The sequence below is a fragment of the Hordeum vulgare genome, chromosome 7H, assembly GCF_904849725.1.
Source record: "Hordeum vulgare subsp. vulgare chromosome 7H, MorexV3_pseudomolecules_assembly, whole genome shotgun sequence".
NCBI lineage: Eukaryota > Viridiplantae > Streptophyta > Magnoliopsida > Poales > Poaceae > Hordeum > Hordeum vulgare.
The window spans coordinates 609,002,013-609,014,376 of record NC_058524.1 but is presented as its reverse complement, the minus strand read 5'-3'; the positions used below and the strand labels follow the sequence as shown (position 1 = coordinate 609,014,376).

At 44.3% G+C, this 12,364-nt stretch overlaps 2 protein-coding genes across 2 annotated transcripts; one reads left to right on the top strand and one right to left on the bottom strand.

The window, feature by feature from the left end:
• Positions 1-437: 437 nt before the first annotated feature.
• Positions 438-1,221, top strand: LOC123413323 (signal peptide peptidase-like 5). Its single transcript, XM_045106264.1, has 3 exons — positions 438-530; positions 887-1,083; positions 1,177-1,221. Exons 2-3 carry the CDS (start codon positions 889-891, stop codon positions 1,219-1,221), a joined length of 240 nt encoding a protein of 79 aa, XP_044962199.1. The 5' UTR covers positions 438-530; positions 887-888.
• Positions 1,222-8,306: 7,085 nt separating this feature from the next.
• On the bottom strand, positions 8,307-11,770 carry LOC123408757 (probable receptor-like serine/threonine-protein kinase At5g57670). The gene is made up of 10 exons (XM_045101804.1): positions 11,429-11,770; positions 11,233-11,324; positions 10,635-10,753; positions 10,364-10,491; positions 9,894-10,286; positions 9,516-9,770; positions 9,268-9,425; positions 8,849-9,064; positions 8,600-8,749; positions 8,307-8,511 (listed from the first exon to the last, which is right to left on the bottom strand). The coding sequence occupies exons 1-10, from the start codon at positions 11,613-11,615 to the stop codon at positions 8,389-8,391; spliced, it is 1,821 nt and encodes a 606-aa protein (XP_044957739.1). The 5' UTR covers positions 11,616-11,770; the 3' UTR covers positions 8,307-8,388.
• Positions 11,771-12,364: the final 594 nt, after the last annotated feature.

Sequence of the window (12,364 nt, the reverse complement as noted above, 5' to 3'; positions counted from 1 at the left end):
CAATTGAATTGACTCGCCATTTATATGCAGGTCGACATCTCCGCCACCGGGATTTGAAGCAGCAACATCATCACCGGCGTTGGCAACTACCTCAAGGAGAAGAACCCAAATGCAAAGGTGACGTAGATCATTTTTTTCCTGTTATGTTAACATGTAAATTACATGATCCTATGATGGGTTTGATGCCAAAGTTGTTTTTGTAATCCATTTTAAATACATATCTTTGAATGATCCTAGCATGCCTTTGTTCAGTTTGTATGTGTCAATTCTTTGAAAATCATAATCTTAAAGGTTAATTATCTGAAAATCCCCAAATTCTATGGTTGGTTGTTCATACCTATACCTGTGTGGTGGTCATGTTTTGGCTTGCTACTTAGGTTGTTTTCGAATTCTCTTGTCCGTGCTTTTATTTGTGCTTCTTCTCGGGCCACAATGCAGCGGCGTTGCTACAGGTTCCCTGCTTGACTGGTGGTCTTTCGTTACTGTGCGGCGTTGAGAGCATGCTTCAGCCTTGGCTACTAATGACGCAGGTGATTTCCCCTTCTTACCTTCTTCCTTTCCATGTGCTGTCGGCACTGGCCTTTGTGCCATGACCATGCATTTTGTGCTTTTTTTCTTCAGAAAGTCAGCGATGGTTTTGCACACTTTTAGATTCAGACCTTGTCAATCTTCATAGTCGTATCAAAAGTAGTGTATGAAATGTCAACTTGGAATCATATGCGTGCCAATTATCTTGTCTGTCTATTTATGCAGAAATTTTGCTTAAGATGCTGACACTCTGACATTGTGTTTACATATGTTACTTGATGTTGTATCATTCTACAACAAGGTTACTGATCTTACAGATAAAAAGCAGGTTGCTAAGATCAGTATTGATAAAATGCAGGTATGTTTTGCTTCCACACTAGCACTATGTATGAAGTGCAAAGCTGGGTGGGCGGCCACGAGGGCGAGGAGTTCGTCGGCGTCGGCGCATGCTTCGGCCCCAAGATCGTCTCCAAGGAGAAGCAGGCCACTAGGAAGCCGCTCACCCTCGCAGACCCCATCCACGGCTGCGCGTCTCCCAAAATCAATCTAAATCAGGTAAATATTATACAATTTGGAAGATCTCGTAATAACAAATTCTTTTTTCAAGATTGATTGTTTTGTCGTACTAACTTCTATTTGCTCAAAGAGGACATGCATGCTATTTCTGGAAAAAGATCCTCCGCTATTGGCTAGCTGTTGGATGGCATCTGTGGTGGTAGTTTTAGATAACTAGCAAATGAAAGGGCTTCTCATAATTCATTGGATATAGACCAGCTGTGCCAATTACATATAGTTGATTTTGTAAATGACTTTTACAAATGAAATGTAATATTTTTATTATTTTATTTCAACAAATATGAGATTCCATCAAGCACAACACTGATTCAGTTTTTTTTCGACAAATATGGGCTTCAGATTGTTGTCTCCTTGAGTGCGTGCGGGATGTATAAGCACAAAAAACAGTGCGAAAAATTACAAATAAAATGTAATATATCACAACAAAAATGTTTCCCTTTTAAAAAAAATCTTGAATTTTTATTTTAGAAAACATTAGAACAGTGATTTCTGGTAAGAAATACCAGGAACATTGCAAAAATAATTACAAATGAAATGTAATATTGCCAGCGGAGGGATGAACGGCAAGGGGCGGCCACCATTGGAGGTACATCGAGAGCTCAACTCCACAAGGAAGGGAAGGGAGGGGGTCGCCACCATTGGAATGAGGGGAGTGACGGGAACAAAGTGAAGAGATAAGGACAACTTTTTTTTCCTTTGAGAAGAAGATGAGGGGAACGTTTTTTTTAGAAGAAGATGAGCAAAGTGCTCCGGAGGACGCGCTTTGTGTCTTGTGCGGAGGCTTGGTGTCTATGATCAGAGCAGCTCACTCGCAAGAGCTTAGCAAGTTGTGCAAAAACAATTTAAAATATATATTGTTCAATTTAGTTTTTGAAAATATGTTGTACACAAAAATAGTATTACCCATCAAAAAACAAAACATTATTATCACTCAATAAAAATGATAATTATTATTAAAAAAGTAATCCAATTTTTATATAAGCATTACATTATATTTTAAAACTTTAAAAGAAACTCCTTCCGTCCAAAAATAGATGTCTTACATTTAACATTATAATTTTAATTTAACATTTATTGGCAAAATAAATAGGTTCTCTGCTTTTTTCTAGTCCGGTGCAACGCACGAACATTTATACTAGTTAGTACTAATCGGTCTACTAGTGTCCAATTAGTAATAATTGGTGTTCGCAAAGCCGATAGGTGCATACATAATTTTTTTTACGTAACTAACATTTTCTGATGACAAAATGATCCTCTAATTTTCCGTGTGGCAGATCCGGCTACTGGTTCACACGGTAATAATTTTTTTTCCGTCATAATTTACCGTTCCTGACTTCCGGTGAGCAGTTCGATACATACATTGAGCTTATCTGGCATGTTGCTCCGTCCGAGGTGGAGCCATGGAAACCCACTTGGGCTTGCTTGGGAGCTGACTGTGACGTGCCATCAGCCATCTGCAAGTGAAAGCTCCAAACGAAAAGGTGAGAATAAAGCACGTGACATATACGCTGAGGTGGAGGGGTTTAGCACACCATCGACTGCAAGCTAGCACACCAGAGGTGGCATGGCAACTTGGGTTTGACTGGGCTGGTCACTGTGGCATCGAGATCGACTTTTTATCGGATGCCCCCGAAGGGACAAGGAAATCGACTCGCTTGGGTTTGCTTTGATTGATTGACAAAACAAGTGGGGAAAAGAGTGAAAGGGAAGTAGAATGTTGGGGCACGATGAGGTGGAGAGGGGGTTTGAGCTGAGGTTTCGTGTGGTCATCCGGCGGCCATTAGGCGGACGGGCCGAAGCCTGCTCCGTAGGTTTCAATTGTTGTACACATATACTATATTGTATCGTATGCACTCTCTCTGCGACGATTCGGATCAACCGACGCCGGACACCTCCCAAGAATACCACTGCCCTAGAGCTTCACTTATTGACGCACCATCCACTCTTATCGCCTAAGAGGAAGTGGCAAGTGGGTGACGTGGCTCGATCCGGTCTAAGGAAGACGCCATCTTGGACACAACGGCGACGGGCGTACACAGTGGCGGAACTAGGAATTGAGCAAACCCCGGGCCTAATTTTTCTTCGACAACATGGAAAACTTTGGCACATAAAACTACCTCATGTCATTTCTAAGAAATACCTGATGCGAAAGCATACAAAATAAAGTAGGATTCCTCAATCAATCTACAATTTAAACTTGATGATCAATGATCCAAGAAAATAGACAAAACATGACAGAAGTACAAATAGTAATATGGGAGTACAAAAAATACCAAATCAAATGATCACTTCGTTGGTGCCTCCCATAACTTGATCAACGATAGAAAAACCAACACCTTCAAGGTATTTAAAAAATATATAATTTCAACAAAAAAGCATAAACATCAAGTGGAACAATTATTATTGATTCAAATCTGAAAACTTACCACTTTGATGAGGTAATTAAAAGCCCTTTGCGAGACCTATATGTGTGTGTATGCAGTCCCTTTAGGTGCTTGATTCCCCCATCTGAAATGATAGGTGCAGACACCCCGTTGTCGACACCGGTGAAAATAATCACTTCATCTTCTGTTTCTATAATATGAAATGAAATTGGCAATTACAGCAATTTGAGTTCAACAATACCCTAGATGTTTGACTGGATACACACATATTATTTCAACTAAAATTTTATTCAAAGCAGTTTATATACACTAATACACAGAGCAAACAACCATAGAGGTCGTCAGGGGAAACCGGAATGAGTCAAACAAAATTATGAAGGTGCAGCAATCAAGTTGGTGGCGCGTCACGCGGGTGAACAACGGGCCGGTGCCCGGGGGGGGGGGGGGGGGTCAACCGGACGACACCAAGGCGGCCGAATCTGGAGATTGATTTTTTCATACGGTGGTGTGGCACGGTGTTTCAGGTGAGTACGTGCGTTTCAGTTAGATCGTGGGGAGGCCTTTCCCTTGTGCGTGCATGCGTTTGATGAGAACCAGCCCATCAGGCTTTGGGCCTCCTTCTTTTGACCGGTCTGCACCCTGTGCCTGCAGAAATTCCTATATATATAATAGCCTGTTGAATTTTCCATGCCCTGGGCCTGGGCCCTGGGTGCCCCGGGCCGAGCTCCGCCCCTGGGCGTACATAGCGTCGCAGAGGATCAAGGAGGAAAACGACGAACGCCGGAGGAGAGCGACAAAGGGGCCAGCCAAGTGTTCGAACACAATGCTTCTAATAGAGGAATGACACCGAGGACACCGCCATTGTGCCGATCCAACTGAACAAGGCTTTCGTCTGGAGACAGCCACAACTCCAAGCAAGCAAGGGACATGACAAACACACCTCGACAACGCCTCCAAGGAGGGGAATGACATCCAGGCTGCCATCGCCGCCGGCCCGACGAAAGCCATGCAAGATTTTTCTTCCGCGCGTCACACCACACCACATCACCTAGAAATGGGCAACACCGTTCGTCCCAGAAGCTTCACACCGCAGCACTTTCCTAACATAACTGCAAAGCAGAGCGCCAACTACCGGACGCATTGCAAGGAGAACATCGGCCACACAACACCCCGTCTGGACAAAGAACCGCATCCACCGCACCTTTGGCAAGGTCCAACGCGCCCGCAACAGCCATCGCCCACTCCAAGGGACAGCCTTGCGATGACTGGACCCGCATCTCCACGGAGGGATCAACTACTTTGCTCAAGCAAAAGATTGAAACTAAACAAAAATCTCCCAATTTTTTAAAGTGGTCATAATATAAAAAAAATGTTCATACTACCGAAAAAATATTCCACCACTTAACAAATGTTTGCATTTTAAAAACAGTGCTCGTGACCTGTTTTAAAAAAAAATGCTTAATGCGTGTTTAAGAAATGTTCACCTTATGTTTTAAAAATATTGGTTGGACATTTAGTAAATACTAATGGGCATTCACTGGTCATTGTGTATTTAAGAAATATTCATGTGCATTCAATGTGTCTGTAAGAAATGTTCAATATGTATTTCTCAAATAGTCAAAGTGCATTCAATAAAAATTCAACATGTATCCAAAAATACAAAACAAAAGAAAATATTTAATATAAACAAAAAGATAAATAGATAACGAAAAATACCACTGAACAGAATATTCGTTTTCCTAATAGGGTACAAACAATAGATGTCTACATAGACGCACAAACACCACGTCTCTATAAACACACACATGCATATCCTATTCGTATGAGCATCCTAAAATAATGAACTGGTATAATATTTTAAGATTGACAAGTCATCATAGACATCGATGAGAACGTCTTCTGTCATTGAATGAACATCGGCGAAAGAAATGAAATAAATCTAAAAAATACGAGCACCAGTGCTAAATTTAAGACTTGAACCCTAGTAGGTTGATTTCACCGTAAAAAAAAACAACCATGCATTGAGCTATGCTTAGTTCGCAGACATTTGCATTTTTTTTACAGCACGGATCACACATTTGCTTTATTATACCTGGAGTTACCATTAACATATTAAACATTGTCTTGGAGTTAATTGCCATCAAAAGGTCACGGTAACATAAACAGTTCCACTGCGAATTTCATTCGGCAACAAGTTAATTACCTAGCGTTAAACGCTTCACATTCTCTCTATATATGTTCCTTCACGTACGACTTGATTCGCATCAAGCTCTCACGCGCAGTCATCCATCCAATGGCTCGACCAGCCAGCACCACGACGCTGCTACTCCTGGCTGCGTTCCTCGTCGCAGCGCAAACCGCGCATGCAGCTCGCGGCCTTCTTCAGGACGTAGAGGCACCATCGCCTCTCCAGGGTGTTCCTGGTTACGACGATGATCATGCCCCGGCCGGGGCTCTGGCAGGGGCGCCGTGGCTGGAGCTGGTGAGAGAGGATCATGGTGGCGGAGACGGCGGGCGTCTGGGTTTCGTGGAGGAGCATCTAGCGGCGGTGCCGGCGACCGCCTCACCAAATTCGGCACCGGCTCCTGCTGGATCCGTGCCATCGTCGGCCCTGGGGCTGCTATGGAGGAGGATATGGTGGTTCGACGAGCCCTACTACCGCCCGGCTCCTGGCTCAATAATAGATCCATACTGACTTGATCATTGGGAAGGGGACTAAATAATGTGGTGCAAAGGATGCATGTTATCTGCACTTCTGTATGAATAAGATCAGTTCAAAAGTAAACGACGGCTTCGTACAGAAGTCATGCATTTCTTTGTTATCTAACTGGGAGGTCAGCGTGTCGGCTGTTGGCATATAGCAAATTATGAAAAATTACAACACCAAGATAAATAAAGAAATCAGGAGGTACCTTCAACAAAAATGGGGATGTATGGCTAAAAACAATGAGAAAAAAACGAATAGTGGAAATGCTTCTACGTTTGAGTGTATGAGGCTTGTTGAATTCATCCTCTTTCTTGGTTTGTTCAATTGGATTGATCCTGAGAGAAAACGAAGGCATTAACAAACATCACTATTCACTAGATGTTCAAGAAAGTGGGCATAGATATGCACATAAATTTTGGATGAGAAAAACTTGTTGACGAGGACATACAAGTTTACCCTTCTTCCTTTTTTCAACCGGGCTACACCTTTCTAACAGACTAGTTAATTGATCATACGTTGAAACATGGGCATAACTTTTATAATGGCTAAACATTAACTGTTTGGAAATTAAATCATGTGACGTTAAGACCTAAGGGTTAGTAGGATTGATACCTTACTATTGTCAAGAAGACAACAAGTGCAGACTTGAAAACTAGTGTAGATAAAACTGAAAATTTAAGCATGTTTGGGCTGGAGCAGTGGCCGGAAAGTTAACGATTTGAAATGAGTGCTTCACGTTGAAGCAGTGAGTAGGGGTAATTAAAGATTAAATAGAGGCCGTCTCAAACCGGAACTAAAGGCTCGTTTTTTATTAGTGTAGCATCATAAATCAAAACTAACACTTGCTAGTTACTCTCATAACACAAGAACGATTACAAAATAAATATCTTGTAGTTCATTCTTTCATAGTAAACGCTGACCCGAATTGTAGTTGCCAACACTAATGCATTTGGTATCGTATTTACTAAATATTAAATATTTAAATCCATTAAACAAAAGTATTTGGACATAGGAAAAACGGCTTTCATTCAAGTTCTTATGGGTGGTTCGGGGCGGGCCATTGGAGACGATGGAGTCTAATCCTCTCCAGCTGGTGACGTCAATATGACTGTTTAGATTTTTACGGGGATATATTGAGGGTTATACACGATATGTGAATCATGGAATTGCGCAGAGGCCCCGGTCCCCCTTAATGTCACTGGTTTAAACCTCTAATACTAGTACAAACGTTGATTTTTTTGCTGTTAAACCAATGTATTTTAATGAACTGGTCCTCCCCAAAACGTGCATGAGAAAAAAAAACTCAAAACACAGCGGCAGGCATGTCTTAGATAACATACTTGGTTTGTTTGTAGCGTTCCAATTTGGCATATTTCTTCCTACCCTGCCACACTGTACAGTTTTTTTTTTCCTTTTATTTTTGAGCAAAGCCAGACTGCATACCTTTTTTGTTTTTTGAGGTACACATGAGTTATCCACTTTGTTTGTTTCCTGAGCGTCACTTATTGGCTTCACGGAAAGTCTGTCCAGGGCCAGGAGCGAATGGCCTTCATTTCCAGGCCCAGAACGACAATAGCCGAACGCAAAGGCCCATGCGTGCAGAATATTCATTCCAACAGTAGCATGCGCAGCATCCCACACTCTTTTTAGTCCCACCTCGCCTACCGAGGAGGCAACAGACCAGCTTAAATAGCGTTCTCTACGAACCGTCTCGCCGAGCTCAGCAGCGTGAGCTTGTAACCCGAGCGGGGGCATCAAGGTGGTGTGGACGTTGCCGTAGCGCTGTGGGCCTGGCCCGGTCGTGCTTCCGCTGGCCCGCCCGTTCCAAGTTGCGTAGTGGACCCGGTTGGGGGCCTGTGCGGAAGCTAGGCGTCACGGGCTATAATGTGGCAGGCATTGCGTGAGGCTGGTTTCACAGAGCAGCGAAAACTGCCCGCTTCCAACGGTGGAAGGATAACGGGCCGCTGCACAACTGGGCCGCTTGGGTCTCACAGCCTACTCCAACGAACCACCATTTTTTTTTCTTTGTTTTCTCCTGCTTGCTCGACAACCCATGACAACAATTTGAAAGCGCATAGTTCGTGGAAAAGGAAAACCTCATACAAAAAACATGGAGAACCCAATCATTTTCCATCAATTGAATTTTACTCAGAGAAGCCACATCGACACCAAAATAAATAAAAGCCTGTTACATCACAGAGAGCAAGATTCTGAAAATAGCGTGCAGTCATCCATGTCATTCACCTCGTCCTCCGGAATGTTCCATTTCTCCGGCTCCTCCAAGCACTCATCGTCGGTAGACAGCAAGTGCAGCACCTGAAAAAGCATCACATATTTGCTTGTCATTCTTGACATTCCATCTGACATCAATAACTTAAACCCAACAAGTATGATGAATGGGTACCTCGGACATCGATGGCCGCCACATTGCGGGCCGCATGATGCAGCGGGAGGCGACGGTGACCATCCTTTTTAGCTGGTCCTTGTCATAGTCATCGCCGAGGTCAGGGTCTGCAAGCTCGATCGCTTGCCCGGCCTCCAGAAGTGGCTTTGCCTAGGAAGACAGAAAGAGCAAACACACATAATGTGAACTGTTCTCTTCGTTACCTATTCAGTCAGTTCATTGGAGTGTGCACATTCAGTTAGTGCTCACCCACTGAAGAAGACTTTGCTTGGAGCAATCGATGGGCCGCCTTCCTGTGACGATCTCTAGCAGAAGAACTCCAAAGGCAAATATGTCTGTCTTCTCGTCGACGATGCCGTGCATGAAGTATTCTGGCGCCAAATACCCAAATGTGCCCTCTATGGGTACGACAGAGTGATGGGTCCATTGTTTGGGAAGCCACTTTGCCAGTCCAAAGTCAGAAATCTGTTGGTGTAGACAGACAAATGCCCATCTTATTAAATAATCACATCACTTTTATAGTTGATTAAATGCCATTTCGTTACTTGCATTGGATATAATTCTTCAGTAACTGTATCATTTTATTTGACAGAAGATTGTTATTTGGCGGGAATAGTTCACTTTTTCCATAAAAGAGTGGTTTTAATTGACTCAAAACGTAGTTTCACCTGAGGTTCAAAATCATCGCCGAGGAGGATATTAGCGGCCTTGATGTCGCGGTGGATGATCCGATGCCTACAGAACATGTGCAGATACTGCAAACCCCTGGCGACACCCACCGCGATCTTCTGCCGCAGAGGCCACTCAAGGACCTTCCCGCCATTCCCTGCAAAGAAATGTTATCACCAGTGTCACTGACAAAATCTTCATGTCGATCACTCTGAACTTGTACACTGGCTGAATTTTTTTCAGATACCGTGGAGCGCCGATGCGAGCGTCCCATTCGCGCAGAACTCGAAGATCAGATATAGCCCATTCTCGACGCAGCATCCGAGAAGGTCGGCCGTGTTTGGGTGACAGACATGCACTTGGATCCCTAGCTCCGACAGGAACTCCTTCTCCTTCTGCTCACTGGGCTTGCCCTTGGCCAGCCTCTTCACTGCTATGCATTGGCCGTCAGACAGTATGCCCTTGTACACTTCTGCATAGCCTCCTCTCCCCACTATATTATCTACATGCATGAAACCATCAATTACATTACACTCTGAATCTTAATGAATTTTGCATGATAGGAAGTTCAGTGAAAATTCCTATTCAAATGCATGGATATAAGGCCTGAAAATAAGTTACCAACCTGGACTGAAGTCGTCTGTAGCAACTGAAATCTCTTCGTAACTGTAGCATTTCCAGGAAGGTTTCTGATCTTCAGAGAACGTAGAGCAGCCGTCGCCGCCTTTCGCACCTTCGTCGTCGACTGTTCGTAGGAACGGAAGCCAGAGCTTCATGTCCGACAGCCGTCTCCATATGCCACTGTGACCACGCCGGCTCATCGTGTCATTGCTACATGTGCTGTTGTAGCACTCTTCAGTGACTTGCAGGTGTTCCCCTCCCTCCGGTCCATCAAGAACCGCCCTCGGCGAGCTCTTGTCCTCCTCGTCGCCGTCAACCTGCTTGCGTATCGAGCTTGATCGAAGTAGTTTTGTTAATGTTCTGCTCCATGTTGAACTTGAGGAGATGTTGCTGCTGCCTGCAGTTTGAGGTTCTGAATTAGAACATGAATGGACATCATGCTTGTTTTCAGAAGAAAGTGCTGAATCTTTTCACCGTCAAATGACTGAGACTTCAGTCGATTGCTACTCTGGGTCTGCGCAAGGCCTTCCCTTCCGACCGCGATCACCGAACAGTTGTTCGGAGCGTGCATGAAGCAGTAGTTTGCAACCTCAAAGTGATTCCTGAAATGCATAAAACCACTGATTACATTTACAAGAAGAGTGCAAACTTGCAGAAAAATACAGTTCAATATCTGGACCTGAACAGAGGAGTAGCTTATTATTATTATTATTATTATTATTATTATTATTATTATTAAGATTACCTGTGATATTTACTCCTTGATCTTCCAACGACTAGAAACTTTGCATCAGTAAGTGCAGCTTCCCGGGCCAGGGCTCTTGGAACACTAGAGCTGCAGATCACCTTGGCCTCCAAATTGACCTGGAAAACAGAGGAAAGGCAGAGAAAACAGAGGATAAAACTCGTAAGTCGTAACCCTTTTTGTTTCAGCTTGACGCAGAAGCAGTAATAATGGAAGTTCAGTCCCAATTTGGCAGCATTAAAGAGTGCATATAAGCACATGCATGAGGAAGCATAAAGGAAGACAAACTCAGGCCACCGTACTAATAATCGCCGAACAGCTGAACAGAGACATGGCACCAAACTAAAATCCCGCGAGCACAAACTTTGCTTCCAAGTTGCCACTGCACTGTTTTCACCAGAAGGGAAATGGGAAATAAAAGGCGCAAGAAATGTAAACTAAGAACTGGACACCAAAGATCATCAGAACTTCTGATGATCTTTATTCAGAAGCCACGTTCAGAAATAAATGTGACCACTTTGGCTAAAAAGAAATATGTAAGCAGCTTGGCAAACAAATTGCAGATTTGAAATTGCATAGTTCTTTGATCAATCTTCACCTGCTTGGCCTCGCATGTCTCCACCAGCTCCCCGAGCATGTAGATCACGAAGGCGTTCGCCTTCTGGAGCCTGTTCTTCCTCCCCCTCCCCCCTGCCGGCCACAAACCACCACCAACAGCAGCAAAATCATGAATACAACAGCAAGAATTATATTAATGGAGCAAGAGCAACACAGCTAAATTGCTAGACGGTTACCAAGGACATGGACGGCGACGACGGAATCGTTGGGCTTGGCGACGACCCTGATCGCCCACGACAGCAGCTCGGAGCACCCTCGGGAGTTGTTGGGCACGCCGACCAGTATCCTCGAGCCAAGCTGCAGCAGCTGCTGCTGCCGCCGCCCATCGCTGCTGCCCCTGGTGCACTCCTCAATGGCGTCCATGTCTGAACCTCCCCTCCCCAGCCTCGATCGAGCACTAACACTGGTTAGTGGCTGCGACTGGATGAAGACGACGACGACGGCCACGACAACGACAGGGATTTTGTAGAGGCAAAAGGTGACATGGCATGGTGAAAGGCACGCGAGTGCAGTGTAGTGAGAGAAAGGCGGTGGTTAGTTGGTTGGAGGTAGTGATGGCCATTTAGCTAGCTTTATTCCCGGTGGGCGACCACCATGGAACTCAGCGGAAGCTCGAAGCACCAGCAGCCCCAGCAGCAGCGCTTGGCAGCAACTGCCGTGGCATTGCTTGCTTGCAAAAGTTGGGTTGCTTGGTGATGAAGATGCGTGCCGGCAGTACAAAGACGGGTAGACCTCCCAACACCTAGGATTGGTTCATGCTTGGATCTGATTGGATCCGGCAGCATTTGGTAACCGATCTAATCCGATGATTCTGGTGCAGTTTGTGTAACTGTTTGTATAATTGGTGCCGAAGAACCGTTAAACGTAGCTGTTTGAGGAGTTTACATCAGCAACGTGCCTTTCTAACGAAACAGAGGTACAGGACTAGTGATCTTTCTTTCCGAATAAGGGCCAGTTCTTTTAAACTGTGCTGTGAAAATAAGCTCATGTAAAAATAAGCTCAAGTTAAGCTCCCATGCAAATAAGATTCAGATAATAAGCTAGCCAATTCTTTTCATTGTCTGTTTTCTCAGCTTATGTATGATATGATCACGGGAAACTCTGTAATGCCC

Excerpts from the sequence above, each read along its gene's own strand:
- LOC123408757 (XM_045101804.1), bottom strand. The coding sequence starts at position 11,615 with ATGGACGCCATTGAGGAGTGCACCAGGGGCAGCAGCGATGGGCGGCGG. Across the intron at positions 9,426-9,515 it reads GCTCGCATCGGCGCTCCACG|GGAATGGCGGGAAGGTCCTT; the intron begins GTATCTGAAAAA and ends ATTTCTTTGCAG. Across the intron at positions 8,750-8,848 it reads AGCAAAGTCTTCTTCAGTGG|GCAAAGCCACTTCTGGAGGC; the intron begins GTGAGCACTAAC and ends CTGTCTTCCTAG.
- LOC123413323 (XM_045106264.1), top strand. The coding sequence starts at position 889 with ATGTTTTGCTTCCACACTAGCACTATGTATGAAGTGCAAAGCTGGGTG. Across the intron at positions 1,084-1,176 it reads CCAAAATCAATCTAAATCAG|GACATGCATGCTATTTCTGG; the intron begins GTAAATATTATA and ends TTGCTCAAAGAG.